Below are 12,705 nucleotides of genomic sequence, written 5' to 3'. Positions count from 1 at the left end.
CGTAATTAATTGTTCAACTGAGGAAACACAAACCACTTGGCAAACATGGGCTGGGAACCTGCGGGGCCACTGGTGGTCCTTAGAAATCCAGTCTTGAATATTTCCCATGTTTCTGAAGTAAAATGATAGTTGGCCTGGGCTTTGCCTGGACATAAATCATGCTGAGTCTGAGCCATCTTCCTTCTAATACATACACAATATGAACCACCCTGGATTCCTTCTCTTCAGCTCTTCAGTAAATCTCACGTTTCAACTCAGCCACTGTATGCTGTGAATGCCACACAGCCTCACAGTCTTTTGTTCTCGCCCTGTACAGCACTGTGAAAGCATGACCAGGCACAGCTGTGAGAGACACTGTGTAGGTTGGCCCGGTTCATGTTCATTAACTTCTCCTTCCTGAGGGCATTTCTCTGTGTTCTAGTGGTTTTACAGGTTTATATGTCAACTCTATGATCTAGCTCTTCGACACAGTTATGCTATATTTCAGCATTTCAGAACATCAATTCAACAAAAGCTCTTCACTGTTCTGTCCTTGCTTATACGTGTGAGGATCATAAATCATTGTCTTGGCCGACTGTGGAGGCTAAATTACAATCAATCAATTCATCCATGTCTTTCCTCATAGCACCACTCATACACATCCAGTTAGCATTGGTGAGCTGGTGGTGCCATGTTCACGAACAAATCGTATGCTACACCTGTGTGTGGTGTGTGTGCACACACTTCACTGTCTTAGTTTTTCCTCCTCTGACTCATTATTATTCTGTGACAGTGAAAACTCTCATCCCGCCCTGTGGTCACAGAGTTACTGCCACAGCCGTCTTATGTAAACAGCACTCTTGCATCTCCTCTGGCTGTATGTTAAGGTATGGAGAGAGGTGCTTTATGAAAATAGACTTATATTATTTCAGTCCAACAGTAATTTATGATTTACAATGTCTGGGGAAAAAGATATGGACAGTAGAGTAAGATAACCCAAACATACACAAAGTAACAAATTAACTGATAAAAACCCCACAGTAGACTAATTAAGACAATAACCAAAACCAAACCACCTGTAATATACAATAAAAACAGAATAAATATATTCTAATCAACTGATCATGTTGTGTTGAGACTCCAGTGGTTTGTTAAAGGTGCACTACGTAGTTTTGGCAAAAAAAAAATTTCATCAGAAGAGAGAAAGACCTTTATTGACTGATTTTATTTTACAGCTAAACAAACTAAGTTAACACTTAGCTTTTGCTTTGACCTTAAAGGACAACACAGTCATACTGTTTTTACATTGTTTACATGTGGCGGACCCTGCCACCTCTCTAGCTTCAAACAGTGTTCTGGGACCTTATTGTTCTCTGAGAACAGCTTGTTTCTTCCCTTTTGAAAAAAAAAATAAACAGCTTGAGTCTGAGTTTGTATTATTACTTACTTATTAATATTTAAATATCTAAATTCTGAGTTTTTAGTTTCTTCTCCAGAACTTTGTTCTTAAATGCTTTATTTAAACAAACAACATAACATGAACGATGACAAACTCACACAAAAACATACATATTTTACATTTTAAAATAAATTCACACCTTCATTGAAAATCCAAACTGAACAATGATTACAGTGGTTTGTATCACAATTCAAAACAAATACAACATATATAAAGATGAAATAAAGAATGAAAGGAGCATAAAATAAATAATAAAACAATTAAAAGTGAAATCATATAAACAAGTAAATCCATACTAATTAAATACAAGAGGTTTAGGACTAACTAGCTGCTCGGTCCTGATCTCGCCGTTGTGGCGGAACTGAAAGGCCGGAAAAGACGTTTCCACTCGGACACTTGTTCCGTGTGCACCTGCCCATGCACGGTAGTTTGTTCCATGCAGATGTGTTGTTGTGAAGTTTGTTTGGCGGTGGCTCGATACGAGTTTGTGCATCGTGAAGCTGTGACGCTGCTCGCTCACCTGACCAGGTAAAACTAACAGCTCGCTCCGCCGTGACGTCATCACCGCAGTGTTCAGTGATCAGCCTGCACGCTCTGCTTTCCTCTTGTTATTGTAGCATTCACTTAATGCAGTGTTCATCTCAGATATCACATCATTTTTATTCTAATATCATTTTTAAATCGTTTTTTCATCTTTTGCACGTTTTTAAACTATTTCCCATGATCACGTTTTGCAGTTATGTACTTATACACGATTTTACTAGATGTTCAATCTTGTTATCTTATAAAATTTCAGTGGTGTTGTTATTATTTGACTATACAGTTTATAGCAACAGCCTAAACTGCCTAGATTAGGGATTGACCAGTACATTGTGTTTCTTTAGGGTCAGTGGAATCTAACCAAGTACAATTTACCCAAGAAATTTACTTAAGTAGAGTTTTGAGATACTTTTCTTGAGTGTTTCCAATTTCTGCTGCTTTATACTTCCACGCCACTACATTTATCTGTTAACTTTAGTTAATAAGTACTTTGCAGATTCAGATTATTCAGTGTTGATAGGCCCTTATACTATACATAATATACTTATAATAATAATAATGATAATGATGCATTTGATTTAAAGGCGCCTTTCAGAGCACTCAAGGACACGGCACATAACAACAACAGTACAACAAAATGAGGAAACATTTTGACAACATTATGACATGTATCCCATCAGATGTTGTTGAAGGTGGGGCACTGAGTTAGACCACAGACAGGCAGATGTAAAGGATGCTGCGTCAGAGACGAGGCAGCGCATTTTTTAAACTGAGTCATCTTATTGTCAATCAGACACAAAAACACAGATTCCTTATTGTAAAAATGCTGAATATTGGCCGTGATGATCATCTTTCCTCTGGCTTAGATTGTTTTCAGTTGCAATATCCTCTCATAATGAAATCTGTCTCTACTAGGCTCCTGTTATAAAAGATGTTAATCATGGATATCAGTCAAAAAAACCCCTAAAACAACAGTAAAAGCAGGTGGGCTGTCGAGCAGGTGTGCTTGGCTTTTTAAATGTTGTAGCACAGCCAGTCCGTCAGTCTGGGCTGGTAACATCCTGCATGACTGGCGAGCAGCTTTACTTCCGCCTTGCTCAGCTGACCTTTGAACTCTTTGTATTTCTGCTCAGGCATGTCTCAGGACAGTCAACACGGCAAGTGGACCGTCTCCGACAGTGATGATGACGACGAGGCTCTCCCTTCCTCTGGGACTCCTGCTGTATCCAATCCCAGCTCCCGTCAACCTCTCACTCCCCCTCGCCCCAAACCAGAACCAGTAGAGGTCCCAGTGGAGGTGAAACCAGAACCAGCGAACACATCTGTGTCCTCACTTGCGATTGGCTCTGAGGCCAGACAGTTGGCAGCAAAGAACCAGTTGAATCCAGTGAAGTATGAAACCAGTCCGTCATTGGCTGGAAAGCGTAAGAAGGAGGTGTCAGACGGCTCAGGGTGGGCTCTGTCAGACAGTGACGACGATGATGATGGAGATGTGAAGAGGAAGAGTGTCAGCAACTTGCCAAAGAAGGCGCCTCCGAGCCCAAAGGCAAAAAAAGTGAAGGTGGAGGACGAGCGGCCTCCGAGCCCCCATGGCCGGCTGTACTACATCGATGAGCCGGAGGACTTCTTTGAATCCAGTGTTCCTCGTCTGAACGACACCTTCAGGTTCTACCTCAACAAAGTCACAGGCCTGGACAGGAAGTACAACACTGGAGCTCTGCACATCAAGGGTGAGAAGAGTTTAAGTGAATTATATTTGGTGCAGACAGGTTTGTTCCACAACCTGAACAAAAGTTAAAATCCCAGATCAGCAGGGAGAGTGAAAACATGTACCGCCTCTCAACCGGTCATCAGTCTTTAATACATGAGTTTCATCTTGTAATCTCTACTTCTGTCTTCTGTCCAGACATCCTCTCTCCATTATTTGGGACCCTGAAAGAGTCAGTTCAGGTGAGGAACCATCTCAGCTATGTTAACATCAGGGCATGGCAGCGTCGGTCTGTCACTTGGTCAGTTTACTTCAGGCTTTTGGAGGATGAATCCTACCGCCTTTGCTAATCCCCAAGCATATTTGGTTTTTACATTTTTGGTTTTCAATTGAATGCATTGCCATGGAATTTGGTGCCATGTCCTCAGGATGAAACACAATAACTTAACTAATTCCTTTTCATCAGTTCAGAAATAAAAAATGAGGCGTTGATATAAAAATACAACATTAATGAAACCATCAGCCACAGATGTACTTTGTGTTTTGTGCTATTTAGCAAATGTTAGCATGCTTAAAAACTTAACCACGCAGGAAAACATGGTGAGCATTACCTGAGCTTAACATCAACATGTTAGCATTGTCAATGTGACATTAGCACAACGTAAAGTCTTACAGCTAGCTGCTAGCATGGCTGTAGACTCCTGTTTACATCTTTCTACCAGGTTTGGAGGGAATATTAACTTTTAATACGATTTTACTGTGTTTCATCATAGTTTAACTACTGCTTTGACATTGCCTGGATGGTGCAGCAGTACCCATCAGAGTTCAGGTGAGTTCTACTGTTGCTTTGCTAACATCACATTGTCATAGATAGATAGATAGATAGATAGATAGATAACTTTATTTATCCCCGAGGGAAATTAGGTCATCGTAGCAGCGGTACAATACAATCAGAAATACAAAATATAAAATACAATAAGAGTATAGTATCGCAATTTAAAACACTATATACAATATACAATATACAGTGCTTAGCAGTTCCAGATAAATCTTAAATAATATTAAATATTAAATATTAAATACTGGGCAGAATGGAACTAAGTGGATTTTAAGGTCATAAACATATACCCATTTTTCTGATTGGTGTGAATCTGCTCAGGTCCACCATGTAGTGATGACAGCATCCTCTAGTTTATTATGGCTGCAGATGTGAGATGTTTTCACATGATGTTGAATAAAACAGTTGGAGAAAGTCAGAAAAATCTCGTCACAAGCTCTGTTGTTACAACTTAGGTTAATGCTATGTACATTTCTGCAGCCATGATTTAGTTTATAATTTATTTAACAGTGACTCATGATTAAAAGAAGCTTCATGTATCAACTCATTTGTTCAGCATTTAGCAGATTGTTTGCTCGGCGAGGTTCAGGGTTTTACAAACATGGCTCCCACCAGTGTTATTGTATTGAACTTCATCCTCTCAGACTGTAATGAAACCATCATGGGACACTAAAACTTCTCATTGAAATTTGGATCATGATGTGTGTATTATTTTAGCATGCCTTAAATGGAAGTGAAGCACCATGCATATACAATTATAGGGGAAACTCCATCTAAATGAATAATTGACCAATAGTGTTGAATACAAACAGGTGGAGGAAACTAATGATGCTGGTGCGGTCCAGTGAAACAATCCCAGTCTTAACCCGAGGTTCTGTGTGCTGTGTTTACAGAGATCGTCCAGTTCTGATTGTTCATGGAGATAAGAGGGAGGCCAAGGCCCGGCTGGTGAAGCAGGCTCAGCCTTTTCCACATGTTCGATTCTGCCAGGTACAGATAAGCCAAAATACAGACATTTGGCTTATGTTTTATTCAATCGGATCTGTAATGTAGGATAGTCATCCTGGCAAATGAGACTGTTGTTTAAGAAGTCTGGATTTGTCTTTGAATGGGACTAATGTGTGTGATTCTCCCTGACAGGCCAAGCTGGATATTGCTTTTGGAACTCACCACACGTAAGCATTTCTTCCCCTGCCTGCTTTTATTGTTCTCCTTCAGTGTGTTCACGGATTGTCCACCTTTAGATGCAGCGCCAGGTGACTTCCATTGCAGGTGTTGGTGTCTACACTTTGTTGTTGTTATGTGAAGCAAACAATTCCTGTGTCTCATTGAGCAGGAAGATGATGCTGCTGTGGTATGAGGAAGGCTTCAGAGTCATCATTCTGACCTCCAACCTCATCAGAGCTGACTGGTACCAGAAAACACAAGGGTGAGTCTGTGTGTGTGTGTGTGTGTGTGTGTGTGTGTGTGTGTGTGTGTGTGTGTGTGTGTGTGGACTGTATCCAGGTGTAAGGTTCGGTTATGGAATAGCCTTTTGACATATTATCTCCAAACTAGGATGTGGATGAGCCCCTTGTTTCCACGGTTACCAGAGGGCAGCAGTGCGAGTGCAGGTGAGTCGCCAACCTTCTTTAAGAGGGACCTGCTGGAGTACCTGGCATCATACAGAGCACCTGAACTCGAGCCGTGGATCCAACAAATCAAAGAGCACGACCTGTCTGAGACCAGGTAGTTACACATTTGCATACAGACTTCTGACACAGACTTGAAATTAGACTCTAATCTAACTCTCTTCTGTTCTCAGGGTTTATTTGGTGGGCTCAACCCCAGGACGATACGTTGGGCCAGACATGGAGCGCTGGGGCCACCTGAGGCTGAGGAAGGTAATGAAACTCTGTTTGTCTCTGTTCTCCTAATCTAGTTTATAACATACAGAAAACAAGCTGCCACTGGTCAGACACGACACTCCCCCTGCAGTCCCACCTGCACTGTGTTGTCTTTACAAATAAGAAAAAAACAAGGTAATGTACCTATATGATTATGATATTATTCGCCAGTTTATGGCAATGAACTTCCTCCCTACTACATTTAAAAAGTAAAAACTCTGACAGCCAGAAGAAAACATAAAATGAACACATATTTTAACTCCAAGAAGAAATGGTCTGTGTGCTTTTTGAATACGTCTTGTAATATACGTAGGCGTTTCATTGTTGTTTACTTTTCATGGCCGTGGTTTCATTTCACTGCAGTGTGAAACTCTAACGTTCATACAGTTGAGCTCTGCTGTTAAATAAGGTCACCCCTCTGACAGTCATACCATCTTCACATCTGTCAAAGATGTATGATGTATGGCAGTGCAAAGAAAGACAATTTGCATTTCTAAAAACCGCTGTGTTAAACAAGTGCTTGAGTCAAAGGGGTGACATGTTTAATGAGTGCGTATATGACAGAGCTCCCTGCAAACAGTTGAACACAAATGGTTAACTTTGGAAAGAAGTCTGCAGTAAAAATATCTAAATGGTTTAAAATAAGAGTATTGCAGCTAAATAATAAATAAATAAATGAATAAAGGATATTTTTGTAAGAGAATGACATCACTTTAAGTTGTTGCGAAATACAAAAATGTCTGCGCTGTCTCCTCATCTCTTTCTTCTCCTCCTCTGATTGTATCAGCTGCTGTATGACCACACAGATCCTATTCCTGGCGAGGAGAAGTGGCCTGTGATTGGCCAGTTCTCAAGCATCGGCTCTATGGGTCTGGATAAGACCAAATGGTTGGCAGGGGAATTTCAGCGCACCATGACCACGCTGGGGAGATCTTCCCATCGCTCCAACCCCCCCATGCACTTGGTACGTTCCTCCGACACACACTTATTGTGGTCTGTTGCTTGTGTGCTGCGGCATTCAAATGCTGTGAGGAAGATGATACAGAATAATACAATACAAATGAGATTTCCTCTGACTGCTGCTGCTGCTGTTCTCATTATGTTCTCTAATAGAGAACAGCATCTGCATCAGCTTTCAAGTGGTAAATAATAGAGCAGTCATTTTGAGGTTGCATTTTCATACCTCCCCAGAGTCCCTGCAGGACATTTGATTGCCTAAATCAAATTTTGTAAAAGGTTCCAGACACAATAATACTTAATAGAAAATTTAACCCTTTGGCACTGCTGAGTGATCTCTTGGATCTCTTTTTTGACATGGAAATGTACTGAGACGGATAGAACAAAAAGCCAATTTCATAAATCAAAGCAAGATTATATCATTTTTCAGAGGAAAAAACACGTCTTCTTTTATACAAACTGTTAAATGCAAAAGGAATACACCCTTGTTCAGTTCAAAAGCACATTGTTTTTTTTCTTGCTTCTTCTTTACTCGGTCTGGCTTGAGCAGTAGCTTGTGGTTTTTAATGTTAACAACTTGAGATAACCGTGTAACTGACATTACTGAGACAGTTTGCTGACCTTGTGACTTTTCTCTATTTGTGCGACTGTTCTCAGCATCACCTGTTCTCCATGTTTGCCACAGTTCAGCAAAAATGATCCAGCTTCCCTTTTAGATTTAAAAGCTTAAATGAAAGAATTTACAAAACAAGTTGCTAATGTGTTGCTATTTTGCAGCTGTATCCGTCAGTTGACGATGTGAGGACTAGTTTAGAAGGCTATCCAGGTGAGTAATGATTTAGTTTGTACAATAAACCAAATGTAATTGTTAAAGGTGCACTACGTAGTTTTGAGAAATGCATTTTAATCAGAGGAGAAAGATCTTCAGTGACTGATTTTAATGCCTACAGACTAAATAAACCAGTTCTCTTTGTTCTGATGACTGAATAAACTGACCTGAGAACAGCGTTGTTAAATCAGTCATAGAATAATAAACATTTCTGAGTTTGTGTTATTACCTCATTCATTTTGTAAATATCAATATTCTTAGTTTGAATCTCTTCTCCAAAACTACACAGTGCCTGTTGAAAATGTGTGTCATTGTGTGCTTTGTGTGTGGTTGTGATGTACGTCCCTCCTGTCCTCCAGCGGGAGGCTCTCTTCCCTACAGCATCCAGACTGCTCAGAAACAGCTCTGGCTCCACTCCTACTTCCAGTGAGTTCACTTCTACTAAACAAAAACCAGTCTGATTTTCCTTTGTTACATCGCCGCAGTGAAACCAGTTAGCTTGTCATGATATCTTTCCCTTTTTCCCATACTGCAAACTGCTGTAGCAGGTCATGCTGTTACAGAAAGTGTCACACTCGCTACCTGTTTGGTACAGAATGAGACCCTTTATCTGTGAAGGGAAGTGGCATAATATCATACATAGCAAAGAAATTTGCCCAACTGAAACCAGTGAAGACCACCATCATATGTAATTTAAAATGAACAAAACATTAAGACAGGAAAAGGGCAGTAATTAACAAAATAAGTTGGGTATCTTTCTGAGAACATGGAACCTCTTGTGGACCTCTGACCATCTGCCCGGCCCGGTGAGATGTAATTTCATGTAGAAAAGAGAGATATGCTTTATGTGCTGTGACTTATTTTTTTCTTGTGCCATTCTGTATATTATTTCACTTTTGTCACACTTCCTATTTTATTTTTAGATTATCCTTATATTTTCTTTACTCTGCCTTTCCGTTACGTTTGATATATGTTAAAAATTAATGAAGAAATAATTTGGGAAAAAATGTAAGAAGGGTTGTACCTACAGTTTACACCTACCTTAGCATAGAAATACATTCCTCAAAGTTTAAATCTAAAGATGAATAAATGACTCCTGTTTGTTTGTGTGTGTGTGTGTGTGTGTGTGTGTAGTCGCTGGAAAGCAAATACAACAGGAAGGAGTCACGCCATGCCGCACATCAAGACGTACATGAGGGCATCACCAGATTTCAGTCAGCTTGCCTGGTTCCTCGTCACAAGGTGTGTGTGCTAGTTTCACATTTTGTTTATTTTATTATGTAAAATGACACGTCTTCATTTGTATATGTGGTTTTCTGATTTACAGTGTTCTCTTATTCCTCACGTATTACTTATCACTAAAACTGGTGGGGAAACTAATTTTAAAAAATGTAATACCATTCAAGTTTATCTAAAACCAAAAATCCATTTAGTTGTGTTTCAACTCAAATCGTTGATTTTTAACTTCTGCTACATTTTATTCTCCATGCAAACAAACACATTTTCTAACAGAGAATCAAGAGAAAGCTATATTTTAGTAATTTTAGTTTTCATCTATTAATTAGCAATAAACTTTATCTTCATTGTTATCCATAACCAATATTAAAACAACCCTTTATAGTTTGTGTACTGCGGTTGTATCATAATTTTTTCTCGTTATTCAGTTGGTTGAACTGTTCATCACTTCAGCAGCCCACTGAAAAGGACTGAATCAGAATCAGAATTCCTTTATTGTTCCGCAAACGGGGACATTTCTTTGCCACAGCAGCCAAAGGACAGTAATATTACAAAAAACAATAATAATAATAGTAAAAATTAGGCAATATCATAAAAAGGTAAGAAATAGAATAGACTCATATATATTTATAAACAAAATATTGTACAATATGAACATGTAATTATAAACAGAGTGGCAGTGTGTTATTTACAAATAATGAATATGGGTATTTAAAAGTTGTCCAGATAGAAATGACTGTTTCTAATTTATAAATGCTGAGACGATTGTTCACTTTCTCTACACAGCTCTACTGAAACATTAAAGCTTTTTATTAAAGCGACAAAGCTCGCTCAGCGAAGTCGCGACTCTTCTCTGTTCTGGCGCCTCAGTGGTGGAACGAACTCCTGACCAATGTCAGGACAGCAGAGTCACTCACCTTCTCTGCAAAAGCCTCAAGACTCATTTGTTCAGACTTCACCTCGACATAGCATGACTCCCCCGAACAGAAAAACAAAACATATATGCACTTGTATGTTCTTATCCGTAGCACTTGATCATAGCACTTATGTACTACAGGTATCCTCGAGAAGTAGCAGCTATGATGCTCAGATGAGGACTTGAAAATTGTTTCTATATTTTCTTTTTTACTTTATCGATGCTAATATGTTGTGGTTTCCTTCTTGTGACAAATGTACTTATTGTAAGTCACTTTGGACAACAGCGTGTGCTAAATGCCCTGAATGTGAATATAAATGTAAAGCTTCTGTGTTTCTGTGTGTGTTGTTCAGTGCCAACCTGTCCAAAGCAGCGTGGGGTGCTCTGGAGAAGAACAACACTCAGGTGATGGTTCGTTCATACGAGCTGGGAGTCCTCTTCGTGCCCTCTGCCTTCGTAAGGAAACACTCTTCAAACATACTGTATGAATAACAGTGTAGAAGAAAAGGAATTACATGTGATGAATAATGGTAAACAAACTACAGAGGGCTGGTGTGTAGTAATATGTGGTGTGATGGTTGTCTCCTTCCAGAACATGGAGACGTTCCCTGTTCACAAAAATCCATTTCTTGCCTCGTCGTCCTCCGCGGGTTTCCCTGTGCCCTTTGACCTCCCTCCTACATGCTACTCTGCTAAAGGTACACAAGTGCAAGCGTGTGTGTGTGTGAGAGATCTTCTACATGTCTGTATGTACAGCCTGGATTATTCAGTGAGACTCAGCATTGACTCTACTTCAACTGCAGTTTCAAGTGGGTCTATACAGGTGTAACAATACCCCTGGCCTATTATAATGCTGTTTATACTAGTTTCTCTTAGAATGGTAAAATAGAAATACTTTGCTCGTTTCTCAATGATTGTTTTCAGCATTACACTGACCTTTGTAGTCTTAAACCTTTGTAAAACCTGTCATGCAGTAGTTTATCTAGTGGCATCTCTGTGAATTCTACAACACAAAGAGTTTACACTGGAATCGTAGTTGCGATAAATTTCTTGTCATCATCACTTAGTGGGTTATATGTTGTTTTTTTTAATTACCCCAGTGAGAGTACGTTTGAAAAATCCATCTATTTTTGTAAACATTTTTGTAAATCAAACAATGTCGGTGATTTCACAGGTTTTAAATGATTACAAGTGATCTAGTTTCCAAATTTATAGCAGACAGCAACAAATCTATATCCTCAAAATACATACATTGCCATGCTGTCGACGAGGATCTCACAATCTGCCAAACTAATTTATGAAATGCATTGTACGTCATTTTATTTTCTGTATCCGAAGGGTTTGAGTGTCAGTTATTCTAAAATTCATTATTAATTGAATTTAGAGTTTCATAACCAATTTCTGAAGCCATTAAAACCAATTCCTTTCTGCAGACCAGTGCAGCTGAATGGGCATAACTTTAAAATTGATGAGCTAAAGAGATTCCACTTAAACACTTTGAAGACAGCTTTGAGCGAGGTGGTACTGCCACTTAGAATAAACACATTGGACAAGGCATGAATTAAATGCTGCCATTTTCTCCATTGTAATGTCCCTTTAATTCCTAAGACCAAAGTAGTCACAAACATTTAGTTTCCCTGATCTCTTTTCATTCTCTGTTTTCAGATCAACCTTGGATCTGGAACATTCCGTACAGCCAGGCTCCCGACACACACGGCAACATCTGGGTTCCCTCCTGAAAACACACACACGCACACACACACACACACACACACACACACACACACACACACACACACACACACACCTTTCTATTACTTTAAAACTACTGTTTGTAACTGTCAGTACTATGTTTAGGTGCTAGTTGTCAGTAAAAATTATTTTTATATTTTGTACTGTAGTTTAGACTCACATGATTTCTACTAATAAATACCCACATGTTGTTATGTTATCATTGTCAAGTAGTGGTGTCAACTGTTTCCTTACCTGTTGCAACAAGATTTTGACCTCCCTAATTCTGTTAATTATATAACCTGTTCAAAACATAGACCAAAAAAAGGACAATAATGAACAAGCAACAATATACTTAAAGGAGAACTTCGGCCATTTTTAACTCATATCCCTGCTGATCGAGGTTACCGAGTGCTGTCAGTAGGAAAAATTACGTGATTTTTTTTTCACAATATTGACCAGATATCAGGACGGCAGCTAAAGCGAACCTATGGGGGCAGACATCCTTAAGTTACACTTTCGGTTATGTCTGCCCCCATAGGTTCACTTTAGCTGCCGTTCTGCAACTCGGTAAATATTGCGCCAAATGTTCTCGTTATTTTTCCTGATGACAGCACTCGGTAACC

At 39.4% G+C, this 12,705-nt stretch overlaps 1 protein-coding gene across 2 annotated transcripts; it reads left to right on the top strand.

The window, feature by feature from the left end:
• Window positions 1-1,804: 1,804 nt before the first annotated feature.
• On the top strand, window positions 1,805-12,309 carry tdp1 (tyrosyl-DNA phosphodiesterase 1). 2 transcript variants are annotated; one of them, XM_030413294.1, is made up of 16 exons: window positions 1,805-1,966; window positions 3,112-3,708; window positions 3,885-3,928; window positions 4,460-4,515; window positions 5,418-5,514; window positions 5,665-5,699; window positions 5,861-5,953; window positions 6,082-6,252; window positions 6,329-6,407; window positions 7,198-7,374; window positions 8,145-8,193; window positions 8,556-8,622; window positions 9,331-9,438; window positions 10,702-10,804; window positions 10,941-11,046; window positions 12,014-12,309. In XM_030413294.1, exons 2-16 carry the CDS (start codon window positions 3,114-3,116, stop codon window positions 12,085-12,087), a joined length of 1,854 nt encoding a protein of 617 aa, XP_030269154.1. In that variant the 5' UTR covers window positions 1,805-1,966; window positions 3,112-3,113; the 3' UTR covers window positions 12,088-12,309. The 2 variants fall into 2 exon arrangements, with proteins under 2 accessions (XP_030269154.1, XP_030269153.1); XM_030413293.1 differs by lacking the exon at window positions 1,805-1,966 and adding an exon at window positions 2,593-2,670.
• Window positions 12,310-12,705: the final 396 nt, after the last annotated feature.

Source organism: Sparus aurata, chromosome 4 (genome assembly GCF_900880675.1).
Source record: "Sparus aurata chromosome 4, fSpaAur1.1, whole genome shotgun sequence".
NCBI lineage: Eukaryota > Metazoa > Chordata > Actinopteri > Spariformes > Sparidae > Sparus > Sparus aurata.
Note: the sequence above shows the minus strand (reverse complement) of the source record. Positions and strands in the feature narration are given on the sequence as shown.

Bases quoted from the DNA above. Each gene is read 5' to 3' on its own strand.
- tdp1 (XM_030413293.1), top strand. From the start codon at position 2,616: ATGAGGAAACATTTTGACAACATTATGACATGTATCCCATCAGATGTT. The intron at 4,516-5,417 runs GTGAGTTCTACT...CTGTGTTTACAG, and splicing joins CAGTACCCATCAGAGTTCAG to AGATCGTCCAGTTCTGATTG. The intron at 9,439-10,701 runs GTGTGTGTGCTA...TGTGTTGTTCAG, and splicing joins GCCTGGTTCCTCGTCACAAG to TGCCAACCTGTCCAAAGCAG.